The following is a 15,717-nucleotide window of genomic DNA, read 5'->3' on the forward strand; positions in this document are numbered from 1 at the left end:
TTGGGCAGACCTCATCCTTTCCTTTTGGGGTTTCAGTTTCCTCAATTGTCAATGGTTTTAAGCAATTCTAGATAACCTATAGGTCAATAGATACATTTTATAGCTTATATGCACTTTCATTTTACATGAAAAATTGAAGTCAGTAATAACTCCATGACCTAGTCCCCACAACTCTCAACCAACAGCCACTGAAGTAAAGGATCCATACAACACAAGAGACAATTTATTCTTTATTGATTAAAAATGAAGAAAACATGCAGTAAAATACAAAGTCAAAAAAAGGGGGAGAAAGTTGAATATTTTACATCTTCCATAATCTAGCATATGTCATAAGGAGGAACCTCCACTTATTGATACACCATTATTCTATCCTCCAGATTATTAAACAGTATCAGCTGGCTCTAAGATTTGGTTTAAAACTTAAGCAAAAACCCCAAACAAATCCATTAGTAATTTAGAAAGACGATACTTTTCACAAATAGCATTGGCACATATTACCTTGTGCTATAGTTAGTCCCTAACTCCAGGGACAGGGGTATTCTGGGGACCTAGTAACAGAGATGCACCCTGAACCACTACTACTGGAAAGGAGTGAGGAGGCTCCCTAGGTCACATGCTATCGCACCTGGGCAGTTTCTGTTCACCTGTTTTCTCAGCATCACTGCACAAGCTGGCAGAGGGAATTCACCACACAACATGCAGAAGAAGAAATAACACTGTCATGGGACTTGGTGTTTGTCTCCTATTTCCCAGCAAGGCAACCAATGAACTGAACAACAAAAAAAGATAAGCCCCAGCTCCCACCTTCTATTGTCATGCCAATCCCACTGAAATTCAAAGCTACTGGTCGGCTAGAGACAGTGAACAAGGCCACTCACTCCCAGCCTGGGCCATACCACCTCCAAATGAAAAGCTAAAACAGTGATGTCACCCCCACCATGGGTTCATAAATAATTAAATTATAATGGGCTTGTTTGAAATAAAAAAAGGACTCTATGGCAAGCAACTAGCCTGTTGTCAAAGAGGACATTGTATCTTTTCCACACCTCATTACCAACTCCCTATCCTTGCTTCTCCATCGTTCACTACCATGATGACCACCACCACCACCCCCAAAAAAGGAAAAGGAAAAGCTAAATATTTTTCCAGCAAGCTGGTCAATCTCTTTTCTCTCTGCTGATTCAGCAAACTCCCTTCTTTTACCAATCATGCTGGGACCTTGAACTTTGGTATCTAATCTTCTAATCTTTCCTCCCAATCCCCATCCCAAATCCAACTCCTCTCACACTCCCCAACATCCACCCCTTTACCAACATGCCTTTACACCTGGAGCAGGTAAAGAAAGCCCATGACTAAAACTACAGATTCAGAACGAATGAAATAAAGGTACATCAAGTCAGTTATGGGGAAAACTTTCAGGTGTTTTCCAAGAGAAAACCAGGTAATCTTGTTCAGACCAACAACATTGGAAAGGGCTCAAGAGATTCTGTGAAAGTCAACTCTCCCTTCTCCGTGGGGCCACAGCCCATCGTTGTATGTCTCTTTAAGGCCAGATGGAGTATCCCATTCATACATAAAACTTGGTAACTTGGCAGGGTTATTAGCAATTAGACAAGTCTGACAATGAAATAGGAAAAAAGAAAACTCAAACCCACTGATTATTCACATATTGCATTATGAGTGTTCTTTTTTAAACCTAAAGAATAATTTATATAACTTCTATAGAAAATCAAATGAACACTGTCTACTCATAAAACCTAAAGGTCACGGCACATGTGGTTTCACTTTCCATCTTGAGTCAGTTTCAGCGCACAGGGTCCCCCTCCACAGAGTCAGTGCAGGAGAGGGATGGAAGCCAGGCCTCTAGCCCAGTGTGAGTCTCTGTTATTGCTGTAGTAATCTCAGCCTTTTATACCCACTTCCTCATGACTCAGAGGCCAGGTGCACTGATTTTCATTGGAGGATCGAGGAGCAGTTTTTCTTTAATTTTATTTCTTAAAATTTGAAAATAAATACTTCCCTAGTGATATGAATTATGATTATTTTTCCTGTTCAAAAACCACCTCTGGCAAAATTTACTTTCACAAGCTATTACTTGATGTTTTCTGCAAAAACAGTCCAAAGTTCCACTTTGAAGGATCTGATGGCTGAAGTTTGACTACAGTCAAATGTTTTGCACCAGCTGAAGTTAAGGCTAGCAACCCTTTCTGGAGGGAGCAATGAAGGGGGTGCCTGAGAGCAGCTTTAGCAAAACACTTAGAGACACCATGAACAAAACAGGAACACAGTTTAGGCTGCCTCCTCCGAGGCTGTGCTTTTTCCTAACAAAGGTTGCTAGAATTCACATCAGATACAAAGAAAAAAACACTAATTAAATTCTCTGGGCTCCAGCTAAACAATCAACTTTTAATTGCTACTTCAGTGGTAGAGATATCCCAAGATGCCCACCTCTGGGCAGGTGTGGGAGAACAGGTAGGAGAGGTTGCCCAATGTAGCTGCTACTTTCCACCTGGGCCATTACTGGAGTAAGGCAAGAATGAGCTGAGCGATCTCCCTCCTGAGCCTTGAGGCACACGGGCCACTTCTCAGATGGCGGAAGAAAGGGGACATGTGCAGCACATTTACTAACGGAACTCTTTGAGGGGATGCTGGCCACTGGTGATCCAACTTTACTTTCCCTGTGGGAAAAAGGGGAATGATGGCAGGAAGAACATAAAGAAAGAATTCTAAAGCTCCTAGCCGGGAGGTTCGTTGCTGGGTTCTTTGGCAGTAGTGGGTTTAGGCCAACAGAAGCAACAGAGATAACGCTTGTGTGGAATCTCCTTAGGCCGCCTCTTCTGGGGCTGTGTTTTAGCTGATGCTGAGCTGGGCAAATCCTATTAGTTTGCCATCATCAGGAATATCCGAGCCTTCAACACCAGATGCCTGAGGACCAAACAAAATGACAAGCTGTGGCTATTTATAAACAAAACTGCAGTAGCAATTAAAATTGACATGGGACTATGGGAAGGCAGGCAGTGGGTAAAGAGTCCCTGGGACACAAATGGGAGGTTGATGAAGGTGTTTTTTTCCTGAAGACAGGATATACAGCTGAAGTCAGACTGGCTTATAATTTCACTTGAGAACAGTTAAGGGCTTGGGGTTAGAGGGTTCTGAAAAGCAGAAAAAAAAACAGGGGTGGGAGGACATGGGGGAGAGACAGTTAAAGAGAGAACACTGCCATATTTTAATATTCTCATTATTCAGGGAATATAAAAATCTGGTCTGCAGAGGCTGTTGATGTGTAAATGGTAAGATGGTTTAATAAAGAGAAAGGGATGAATACCAGCTTGAAAGTGACAGATCGATTTGACTGAGGTTCTTCCACAATTTTCTGCAAATTAGCTGCCACTGTAATCATACAAACAGAGAAAAGCAATAAGAAGTTACATAAATCCACTATCAAAAAGGTTAAATGGTGGTTAAGCTTTGTACAATCAAAATGGAAGTAGAAAGATCAATCATTCCTCAAATGAAAGCATTTTTTAAATTCAACCCCAAACTACACAATGAATCTTGAATCACTGGCAAATTAACTTCATTTAAAACTTATCAACTAGCCTGGGAAGGACAGGTATGTTTTGTCCATTAATGGACCAGAAATTCCCAGAATGGAAGTCAACAAAGTATGACCTATGGTCTGGTTTTGTTCTGCCTGCAAACTAAGAATGATTTAAAATGACAGATGACATGTGGCCCACAAAGCTTAAATGATCCATTGTCTGGCTTTTTGAAGGGAAACTATTCACCTTCTCAACCTGATGGTCTTTCCCATCAGTAATGTACCTATAGCTTGTGCTTGTGCCTTTTCCCTTCCTTCTTGCTTTTCTAAATCGCTAATATTTGCTCACCTCTGTGCTCCACAGACTAGATACACCAAAACAGATGAAAAATGACCAAGCTCCCATTTTGTGACTTTTACTACCACTTTTACCAAAGTATCCCAGAGACCTGGGTGTGTTTTCATCTACTACCACTGGAAGTCACAAAGCAAACTTGAAAGTGGGATATTTCTGTTTGGTAAGGGAAATGTCCTCAGTACCTATAGTTTCAGCCAAGGCAAGAATCATTTCAAGAATCATCAGACCTATTCAGTGGAACACAACCCTGATTTTCTAGGCACTAAATATACAGACAGAGACATGGGGCACAAGGCACAGCACAGTATAGTTACCTATTACTAAATCCCTTCCGTCGACCAGGCCAGCAGAAATGAGTTCCTGAGAGACACCCTCTGCTGTATCTGAAAGGACAAACAAGAAGGCATTCCATTTCTTGTGCACATACATCATTGCTAACACTCAAAGCCAGCATGTGTGACAGTATTGCTTGGACCCAAATGAACTACTAAGTTCACAAAACCAGGGTCCTGTTCCACTGGCAATGATCTCAACTGAGAAATTCTCTTAGGTCTGGCTAGAAGGCAGAATTGGTATGAACCAGGTGTCAAGTATCAGCTCATTGTACAGATAACTTTTAAAATGGTGGAATGTAGAGGGTTAAGGCCCATGCCAGAAGAACCTTCAATAGTGACTCTACAGAGCACAATCCTAGACCCAGGCTCTGAGATATGATGTTGAATGTGGAACATCTCAAGTGCTAGTAAAACTTTCTCAAAACCTGAGAGAACAAATTATAATCTCTTCTCTTTTGGTATTATGTTTTAAGTTTTTGTTAAAATCATTTTCTTATTATCTTGTGGATTTTCTCCTTACTTAGTCGTCCCAGGTGGTATAATCTGAGCAATGGGTATAAAGAGAAAGTAAAAAAGAAGAAGATGGACTACCCCAATTTATCTCATTTTCAACTGACTCAGTGGTGCTGGTTCCTGAGGGCTGGACACTAAGCCCTGAGTGGGAGTAGGAGAGCCAATGGGAAGGGGTGCATATACTTTTACATGATGACCAGAAGTTTCAATTAATTCCTGAAAATGTGAATGAGTTTTGCATTGCTCTAAAAAATACAGATACACCTTAGTACATTTACATCTGTTCTCTTTAATGGCCAGATGTTAATACTGAGACAGCAACTATGGGATGTAAGGAAAGGTAACTGCTAGCTTCTGGCCACTCCTCAAATCAGAACACTGAATAACAACAGCAAAGCAAAACAAAACCAACCAACCAACCCTTGCTCTAGGGTGAAGTTCACAATCAGAAACAGTACATGCCAAGGTTCAGTTCTGCCTGAGGAGAAGGGAAAATGGAGGTGGCTTCTTCTTTACTACCACAAAGAATGAGCATGTACAGTGAGATAAGAACATGAACTATGAACTCAGATCTTGTTTGAACTTTAGCTACCTCTCTGCAGCTGTGTGACCTTGAACAAGTTACCCTGCCTCTCTCTAATCCTTGACATCATCATCTAGTAAATGGGGATAATAATTTTTCATTAGAAGGCTGTTGTAAGAATTTAATGAGCTAATGTAATGTATAGCAAAATACTTGGTCCATTGTAAGCAGTAAATAAGAGCTACAGTCATTTACTATTTGTATTATTACATTAGATTTTCTAAATGAGTTTAGTAGTAAAAGTAAACTACATTTTATTTCATTCTATTCATTTGACCCCCAAAACCTAAACCAAGAAATTTTTATCGTCTTAAAAAAGCAAAATATATCTAAAAGACAGAAATTTCACACTTGATGAAACAACACATTAGAAGTTAATCTGTTTTTAATGGTTTTGATGCCTCACCTCTCCCAGGAGTAAATTCAAATCTAATATCATTTAGTTCTTTTTTGGAATTCCTGTGGGGAAAAAAACAGATTTAAATAAAATAAGAATTTGTGAATTTATGCATAAGAGTCTTCCAATATATATCAGGAAAGCTGTGCCTTAGAAAGATTAGTCTGTTCCCACAAGTTATATGATTTGTCCTGGTGTGCTGACACTTCAGGGCTCAGAGCCAACAATTCAGAATTATACTCTAATTGTCCTAAGCCTTTGAATTTACGTCTCCCATTGAAGAACATAAAAATCTCATACTTTGGGGGAGATTCTTATATGTCCACTCCTACCGTATTTCTTCTAAGATGATGTTATGGTTTGAATAAGTCCCACAAAGTTCACATGCTGAAAACTTAATTACCAATGCACTGGGTTTTGTTTTCCCTTTTTCTTTTTCTGTTCTTGGTATTGGGGTTTTAAGACATGGTCTCACTCAGTTGTTTAGGGCCTCGATAAGTTGATAAGACTGGCCTTGAACTTGTGATCCTCTTGCCTCGGCCTCCTGAATCACTGCCCTCAGAAGATTGATTAATGTTGTTAAAGCAGGAGTGGGTTCATTATCATGAGTGAATCTGTCATAAAAGTGAGTTTGGCTGCCACTTGCTATCTTATTCTTCCACCATGGGATGAAATAGCACCAAGGCCTTCACCAAATGCGAGGCTCTTCTTGCTGCAGCCCCCCAAGCTGCTGGGATTGCGGGTGTGTGCCAACAGGGCCCAACACACTCTGTTCTTAATACATAATTTCTTAGTCTATTCTTTCTGGCAGCTGAATAAATTAAGATAGAAATGTTCAGCACCAGTTTACTGATTTAACTGGCACGGTAAGCACAAACAACATGATATTTAACTTCCCAAAACAGTCTGGAACATTAGTCATTAAAAGTTCTCTAAAGAATTCTATCTGCTTCTATCTCTATTATGATCCTATTGGGAAGACAACTAAGAATTCAGATGCAGAAGTGGGGTTAGTCAATAGTAAATCAGTGGGACTCTTTTTTAAAATGTTATTAATAGTTAAAGAGGGTTTGGGCTGTCTCACATGACATTTTTTCAATACTAATTTTTTCAAATATATTTATGAGTAGAAAGAGACCTAACTGGAACAATATAACACTAATAGCTATTTTGACATGAAAACTTTGGAATCCTAATCCAGAGTTCTTAATCCCCTGGCAGAAATTGAGGGGTTAGGGGTTGAGGGGTGTTTAAAATGAACAGATTGCTACCCAGGGCACTTACTGCTGAGCAGTCTGCTAGGACCACTCTGTACATCCCCACCAGAACTACCAACATTTGCCATATAACAGAGAAACAAACTAGGAATATACTTAGAGGTTTTCCTTTTCATCTTTATTTGATCTACCAATCACAAAGCACTCCCCTTCTGAGTTAGTCAATCCCAGAGTCCATAATGCTTATATAATCACTAAACTTCAGATAAGCCAGTGAGTGCTGCTCCCCTAAAACATTCTCAACTACAGACTATACTTTCTAATTCAAACTATGCTGCAAATGTACACATTTGTCACTATTAATGGACAAACTAGGAGGGTATGTGCATCAGTTAGTCACAGCAACTGCTAACTGCCAGGCCCTCACACTTTGCTATTACTTCTAAGAAAATAATACACCAGCAAATTAACACCTACTGATGCTGGGGGGACACAATCATGGCTTTAGCTATTCTCAGCACAGATTATTCAACACCTACAGGGAACTCACAAAACAGAAAATGTCCTCTTACCTTAATCTTAGTACTAGACTGATTGGGACCTTGGTTTCTTGTGAACCTGCTCCTGAAGACAAAGCCTAAAATGCATTGAAAAGTATAAAGTCATTGCCTGTGAATGTTAAGCATGAAGGTAACTGCAGAGGAATCATCCACTGGCAGCAATTCTCTTCCTCTCCAGCTGAGGTCATCCTGCTCCCTAAGACATTCATTCCCTGCTGTGGCAGGACAGGCACTCCACAGCAGCAACAAAAGCTAAATATCAACTTGTATAAACATAATTAAATAATTTTCAAACCCAGATGAAATTCCATATATTTTATATTTTTCTTGCCCCTGTTCCCCTATACAAAGGTGAAAAATTAGGTTTATCACTTTTTAAAAAATCTGCGCCTGTACCATTTGGCAACACATAAGTAGGGCCTAAATCAGCTGCCCCTCAGGGATCCTTCAACCGAAGGTTCCAGGTCTTTCTATAGTTAAACTAATCTCTCTGAAAACTGTCTAGGTATCTCCTGTTTAATGGCAGACATAAACTCTAAGTTACTTGTAAAATAATTCTAATCATTAGAACTTTTTGCCCCTATGATGGCAGAAATGGAAAGCTGGAAGGATGAAAGGTTAAAAGAAGTTATCTCCATGATTAACTAGACATGCCCAGTGCACTGGTCTTCAAAGCCAGAACACATGATACATGGCGCTACAAAAGGAAAAATCACAACTTTCATTTTTTTTTTCACTTAAACTATTGGGGGTGGGGGACAACTTCTAACAACTAATAAATCGACACAAAACCCTTACTTTAGCAATATAGCATAAGGTCACATATGTACTATCAGAAGTTTCCTGAAGGGAGCATGGGAGTTACACAGCATACTGGGGATTCACAGGGAGGACCTCATTCAGCTGCTTTCAGATAAATACAATTTAATGAAGTTTGTGTGTACTTTATTTGAGTTTAGACATCACTTAGTTTTAATAAAATCAACTCTCACAAAATTAGTATTTTTAAAAGAGTAATTTAGAAAAACCACAGGCTGTAAAAATACTAATAAATGATACAAGCAAAAATGAGCAAAAGAAAACAGTAAAGCAGATGATTCTCCTAGCCCCACCATGAATGCCATCATTTGCAATCTTAAGTTAATAATGATCTAACACACAGCCAATAAGAAATTAGCCAAAGAATTCTGATGTTTCAAAAGTTTTCAAACTTAACTTATTGTTGCTTAAGATCTTTATGAACTCTCTTACCTTCAGGTGAATATTCAAAACTATGAAGACATAATTTCTAACTTCTTCCAAAATCTACTAGGACAACAACCTGAGCACATTAGGCTATTTCACATAAATATCTGCTTTTCTTATCTACCAGTACTAGGTGGCCATTAGAAGACATCCCTGCTTTACCTGAGCTGTTTTTGCTGGCTCTGCAGGTGGTGGGAGAGAGACTTGAGTTGGCTGGGTAGACATCTGTCCAGCTGGCTGAGGTAGATGAGTAGAAATCTGTTCTGGAACTTGGAGCAAAGTACCCATGGGATCAGTTGTTGAAAAGAGCTATAATGAAACCATGCATACAGTGCTGTTAACTTGATTGGAAAGAGAAGCAGACTTACTGACAGTCAAACAGAGCCTTACAGGGTGACATTTTCAAAGCAGTTTTTATGATGTACTGGCTTGACAACACTTCTCTAAATATACATATCAAACAGAAGTCAAATATTTCTAGGCATTTTAGTTTTTTACAGACTTCCGATACAATTTACGTGCTTTTAGCTTCATCCATTTTAAGTGTATAATTCAAGGGTATTTGCACAGTTTAAAGAACTACACAACCATCACCAAATGCAGTTTTGGAACCCTTTATCACCCCAAAAGGTTCACAAACCCTTTTCGTAAATTCTTGCTTCCACATCCAGCCCTACACAACCACTGATCTACTTTCAGTCTCTGTAAATTTGCCTTTTTTGGGCATTTTGTGTAAATGGAGAATCTAACAAAAAGTGTTTTGTGTAGTTTTTTTCACTTTGTATCATATTTACTTATTTTTTTATTTTTTCAAAATAGTTTGAAATAGTTATAAAGTAAAAAGTTATTTTCTAGGTGTAGTTGGTCACAATGCCTTTATTTTATTTATTTATTTTTATTTGGTGCTGATGATCAAATCCAGGGCCTCGAACGTGCTAGGCGAGCACTCCACTGCTGAGCTACAATCCCAGCCTGCATCACATTTATTTTTAACCACATTTACTCCATCCCCTTCACACAGCCAAAACAGCTTCTCCAAAATAAAAAGTTAAGTAGGTAAAGTATTTATAAAGTATGTATAGTGTTTCTGTAAGAAATTATTGAAGCTACATTTTTTAACACATGGTGCTTCGATTTAACTGAATTCCCTGAATTCCCCAATACAGTGGTATAAAAAGGGGTGGAACCTTTAGGAGGAGGGGCTTAGTGGGAGGTAACTGAATCATGTCTGCCCTTGTGAAGGGATTTATGCTGGTCTTGTTGGAGTGGGTTAGCTTCCTTCAGAGTGGGCTGTTATAAAAGAGACAGCCTGACCCCTCCAGGTCTCTTGCCATGTGATCTTTCATATATACTCCATGTTTCTACCATTGATGCCATCTGCCATGCTACAATGCAGCCAGAAGGCCCTCTCCAGAGGCCCACCAAAGGGGGCCACATCATCTTTAACTTTTAACCTCTGAAATCATGAGATAATTAAATCTCTTTTCTTTACAAATTATCCAGCTTTAGGTGTTTTGATAACAGCAAAATAAAATGGGTTATGACGTGGGGACTTTTATTACATATGAAGAGATAATCAACCAATGATTCCTTAACATATCTAAAAATATATTTCAAAAATGGGTGTGAAGCTTTATAACAAACAGACACAATATAAATTATCTTGCATTTTGAATTATTTCATAAATTTTGATTATGCAATGTTGGGAAAAACAAAATTAAAAATTACAAGTTAGGGAAAAATACCAATGGCAATGGCCAAAATTTAGAAATGAAAGAGTAAAAACTTTCAAAAGGCAACAACAGAGGTCTAGTAGCTGATGAAAGTAAAATAAACGAGACCAGAAGTAAAATTTTATATCATTTAATCTCATACATCAGAGGAAGTAAAAAGTTCTTCATTGGTTTCAGAGTTTGACAGAAATATGGCACATTAATATTAGTTGGCCTCAAAGTAGAAGGGGGATTTTCAGGGAAGGGAAGGGGAAGTAGAGGTGCAAGGGAGGTAGAGTGGAAAGAAAGGCAAGGACGATAGAAGGGAAGTTAGGTATGATCAAAGCACAATTATGCATGTATGTAAAAATTACAGTGAAGCCCATTAATTTGTAAAATTAATATGTTGATAATTATAGTTAAAAAGATAACTTTTGAAAATGTACTATTTCAAAAGGTTAGCTTCCAAAGTGTATGTACATGTATGTTTATCTATAATAAAGACAAAAAGGATACATATAACAAAGCAATAAGAAGATGTACAGAAACTGGGATCCCAGTGCACTGTTAGTGGAAATGTGAAATGGTGGAAGTTCTAATGAAAAATAGTATGGTTGTTCCTTAAAAAATTAAAACATAGAATTACCTCATGATCCAGCAATTCTATTTCTAGATGTATACCCAAAAGAATTAAAAGCAAAGTTTTGAACAGATATTTGTATACCTATGTTCATAGCACCATTATGCACAACAGCCAAAAGACAGAGAGGTTCAAGTGTTCACTAAAAGATGAATAAACAAAACAGTATATACACACTATAATATAATATTTGGCTTTAATATGGAAAGACATTCTGACATAAGTTACAACATGGATGAACCCAGAGGACACTGTGCTAAGTGAAATAAACCAGTCAGAAAAAGACAAATACTGTATGAATCCACTTATATGAAATACCAGAGTAGTTAAATTTACAGAGACGGGAAGTAGAAGGGTGGCTGCCAGGACAAATATGGAAGAAAATGGAGAATTACTATTCAATGGGTAGAATTTTAGTTTGGGAAGATTAAAAAGTTCTTTAGATGGTAGTGATGGTTGTATTCCAAGCATGACTATATTTAATGCTACCAAACTAAAAATGATTAAGACAGTAAACTTTATGTCATATAAATTTTGTCATAATTAAGTTAAAAAACAATGTAATGAGTATAAGAATATGAGTGAGAATTCACAGAGAAGTTATTTAGCAAAAGCACAAGAAGAACACTAAAAAGAAAAACTATAATAATCTATAAAATAACTTTTCATTCAATTTCTGAGAAATTATCAAGTTTGACATAATTAGAAGTAACAAATAATTCTAAAACATCAGCAGATTAAAACAACGTTATTTTTAACTTTACTTTTTATTATTTCTTACACATACTTCAAGTATATCTCTGACCAGCATGAGTTCATCCCTTCATTCAGTCAAGGATGCAGATTATGGCAGCAGGATTAAGGAAACACAGAATCACAGAGTGACTCTTCTGCTAACTTTACATTGGTCAAAAGAACTGACATGACCATGCATAATTTCAAGGGTCAAGGACATACAATTCTACTAATGTACCTGAGGTACAGACTTATACACTGCTGATGGAACTGCATACTACTGCACTCTATAAAGCAGTATGGAGATTCCTCAAAAAACCAGGAATGAAACCACCATAATGACCTAGCTATTCCATTCCTTGACATTTGTCCAAAAGAACTAAAATCAGCATGCAATAGCAATATAGCAGCACAATTCACAATAGCCAAATTATGTAATTAACCCAGATGCCTATCAATAGACGAAGGAAGGAAATGTGGTGTATACGTGTATACACACACACACACACACACAAACACAATGTAGTTTTACTGAGTCATAAAAAGAATGAAATTATTATTTGCTGATAACTGGATGGAAATGGAGAACATTATGCTAAGTCAAATAAGACAGTCTCAGAAAATCAGGGTCAAATGTTTTCTCTCCCATGTGCAAGCTAGAGCAAAATAATGGAAAGAAGGAGGAGAGGACAGGATTTCATAAAGTCACAGGGAAGATCAGTAGAGCAAAAGAACAAGATCAAGTGGCAGAGAGGAGGGATGGGAAAGGAGAGGAAATGCAGAATGTTTTTTTTTTTTAAATTGAACTATGTGCATATACACATACAGTACAGGGAATTTCACTTTTATATATAAGTACAAAGAACCGATCAAAAATAGATGAGCGAAAGAAGATCAGTAGGAAGATCATGCATATACAAATTTGTCAAGATGAGCCCAACTATAATGCTCTAATAAAAAACTGAAGTATAACCAAAATACATATATTAAGGTACAGAATTTATTTTCTTTGTACTAGGGCTTGAATCCAGGGTGCTTTACCACTGAGCTACATTCCCGGCACTCAAAGAGGTTGGCTTTTAACTGGTTATGCTTCTGCCGCAGCCTCCCAAGTAGCTGGGAGTAAAGGTATGTGCCACTGCACTGGCTCATTTCTAAACTATAAAGTTCTATGTACATGAATCATGTATATAATTATACATACAAATTTCGTGGTATGTACATAAATGAAGTGGGAAAATTGTTTAAGAGATACGCTTGCCTTTAAACCAAATACTGAGCTCAGAATGGAAGATGCTGCCAGAGGAAGAATATGTACAGAATGGATCCATGAAATTATTTTTCTCAGGTAGTGAAAAGAAGGAAAGCCAACCTAACTGGATTCTGTTTAGTAATATTTCCTATCACACTGAAACAAACTACAGAAAATACAATTTACCTGAAAAGAGAAAAAGCTGAAAAAAATTTCAAAAATGTATAACAAATTCCTGGGCAGAGTAATGCATAAATATTGCTTCCCACTTCAAGCAGCACAAACCAAAAAAGCAAATCACGAAGTTAAGCAAGCAAGGACCAACATTCCAGGCTCTTAAACCAACTTTTAAAATGTAACTGGTAAACCATCTCTTCAAAACATCCTTGGCAAAACATTACAGGAAGAGGAAATGGAAAATAACAATGAAAACCAACAGTGGGAGGTAGGACACTAAAGGGGGGAAAATAATCAAAGAGGAAAACAAACCATGTTTAGTAACAGAAATAAACAAATATGGCTGGAAGAACAACCCATATCTCAATAATAACCCTAAATGTTAATGGCTTAAACTCACCAATCAAGAGACACAGGCTAGTAGAATGGATCACAAAACAAGACCCAACAATATGCTGCCTACAGGAGACGCATTTGATAGGAAAAGACATACATAGGCTGAAGGTGAAAGGTTGGGAAAAATCATATCACTCATATGGACTTCGGAAACAAGCAGGAGTATCCATACTCATATCAAATAAAATAGATTTCAAGCCAAAGTTAATCAAAAGGGATAAAGAGGGACACTACATACTGCTCAAGGGAACCATACACCAACAAGACATAACAATCATAAATATATATGCCCCAAACAATGGTGCAGCTATGTTCATCAAACAAACTCTTCTCAAGTTCAAGAGTCTAATAGACCACCATACAATAATCATGGGAGACTTCAACACACCTCTATCACCACTGGACAGATCTTCCAAACAAAAGTTGAATAAGGAAACTATAGAACTCAATAACACAATTAATAACCTAGACTTAATTGACATATATAGAATATACCACCCAACATCAAGCAGTTACACTTTTTTCTCAGCAGCACATGGATCCTTCTCAAAAATAGATCATATATTATGTCACAGGGAAACTCTTAGACAATATAAAGGAGTAGAGATAATACCATGCATCCTATCTGATCATAATGGAATGGAACTGAAAATCAATGATAAAAGAAGGAAGGGAAAAGAATACATCACTTGGAGAATGAACAATAGGTTACTGAACGATCAATGGGTTATAGAAGATATCAAGGAAGAAATTAAAAAATTCTTAGAGATTAATGAAAACACAGACACAACATATCGGAATCTACGGGACACATTGAAAGCAGTTCTAAGAGGAAAATTCATTGCTTGGAGTTCATTCCTTAAAAAAAGAAAAAACCAACAAATAAATGATCTCATACTTCATCTCAAAATCCTAGAAAAAGAAGAGCAAAACAACAGCAAAAGAAGTAGAAGGCAAGAAATAATTAAAATCAGAGCTGAAATTAATGAAATCGAAACAAAAGAAACAATTGAAAAAATTGACAAAACTAAAAGTTGGTTCTTTGAAAAAATAAACAAAATCGACAGACCCTTAGCCATGCTAGCGAAGAGAAGAAGAGAGAGAACTCAAATTACTAACATACGGGATGAAAGAGGCAATATCACAACAGACACTTCAGAAATACAGAAGATAATCAAAAATTATTTTGAATCCTTATACTCCAATAAATTAGAAGATAGTGAAGGCATAGATAAATTTCTTAAGTCATATGATCTGCCCAGATTGAGTCAGGAGGATATAGACAACCTAAACAGACCAATATCAATTGAGGAAATAGAAGAAACCATCAAAAGACTACCAACTAAGAAAAGCCCAGGACCGGATGGGTATACAGCAGAGTTTTACAAAACCTTTAAAGAGGAACTAATACCAATACTTTTCAAGCTACTTCGGGAAATAGAAAAAGAGGGAGAACTTCCAAATTCATTCTACGAGGCCAACATCACCCTGATACCTAAACCAGACAAAGACACTTCAAAGAAAGAAAACTACAGACCAATATCTCTAATGAACCTAGATGCAAAAATCCTCAATAAAATTCTGGCCACTCGGATACAAAAACTTATCAAAAAAATTGTGCACCATGATCAAGTAGGATTCATCCCTGGGATGCAAGGCTGGTTCAATATACGGAAATCAATAAATGTTATTCACCACATCAATAGACTTAAAAATAAGAATCATATGATCATCTCGATAGATGCGGAAAAAGCATTCGACAAAGTACAGCATCCCTTTATGTTCAAAACTCTAGAAAAACTAGGGATAACAGGAACATTCCTCAATATTGTAAAAGCAATCTATGCTAAGCCTCAGGCTAGCATCATTCTGAATGGAGAAAAATTGAAGGCATTCCCTCTAAAATCTGGAACAAGACAGGGATGCCCTCTCTCACCACTTCTGTTCAACATAGTTCTCGAAACACTGGCCAGAGCAATTAGACAGACGAAAGAAATTAAAGGCATCAAAATAGGAAAAGAAGAACTTAAATTATCACTATTTGCAGATGACATG

At 37.4% G+C, this 15,717-nt stretch overlaps 1 protein-coding gene across 2 annotated transcripts in view; it reads right to left on the minus strand.

The window, feature by feature from the left end:
* Window positions 1-217: 217 nt before the first annotated feature.
* The window catches only part of Oxsr1 (oxidative stress responsive kinase 1), a 111,489-nt gene continuing 95,989 nt past the window's right edge, over window positions 218-15,717 (minus strand). For both annotated transcript variants that reach the window (XM_046436601.2, XM_046436602.2), the window contains exons 13-18: window positions 8,912-9,058; window positions 7,517-7,581; window positions 5,737-5,789; window positions 4,214-4,282; window positions 3,326-3,390; window positions 218-2,925 (exon numbers count right to left, since the gene is read on the minus strand). In XM_046436601.2, coding sequence (XP_046292557.1) covers window positions 2,851-2,925; window positions 3,326-3,390; window positions 4,214-4,282; window positions 5,737-5,789; window positions 7,517-7,581; window positions 8,912-9,058 — 474 coding nt within the window. In that variant the 3' untranslated portion in view covers window positions 218-2,850. The remainder of the gene's footprint in view (window positions 2,926-3,325; window positions 3,391-4,213; window positions 4,283-5,736; window positions 5,790-7,516; window positions 7,582-8,911; window positions 9,059-15,717) is intronic.

Source organism: Marmota monax, unplaced genomic scaffold (assembly GCF_021218885.2).
Source record: "Marmota monax isolate L192 unplaced genomic scaffold, Marmota_monax_Labrador192_F-V1.1 WCK01_AAM20220418_F8-fsc00021, whole genome shotgun sequence".
Classification (NCBI taxonomy): Eukaryota; Metazoa; Chordata; class Mammalia; order Rodentia; family Sciuridae; genus Marmota; species Marmota monax.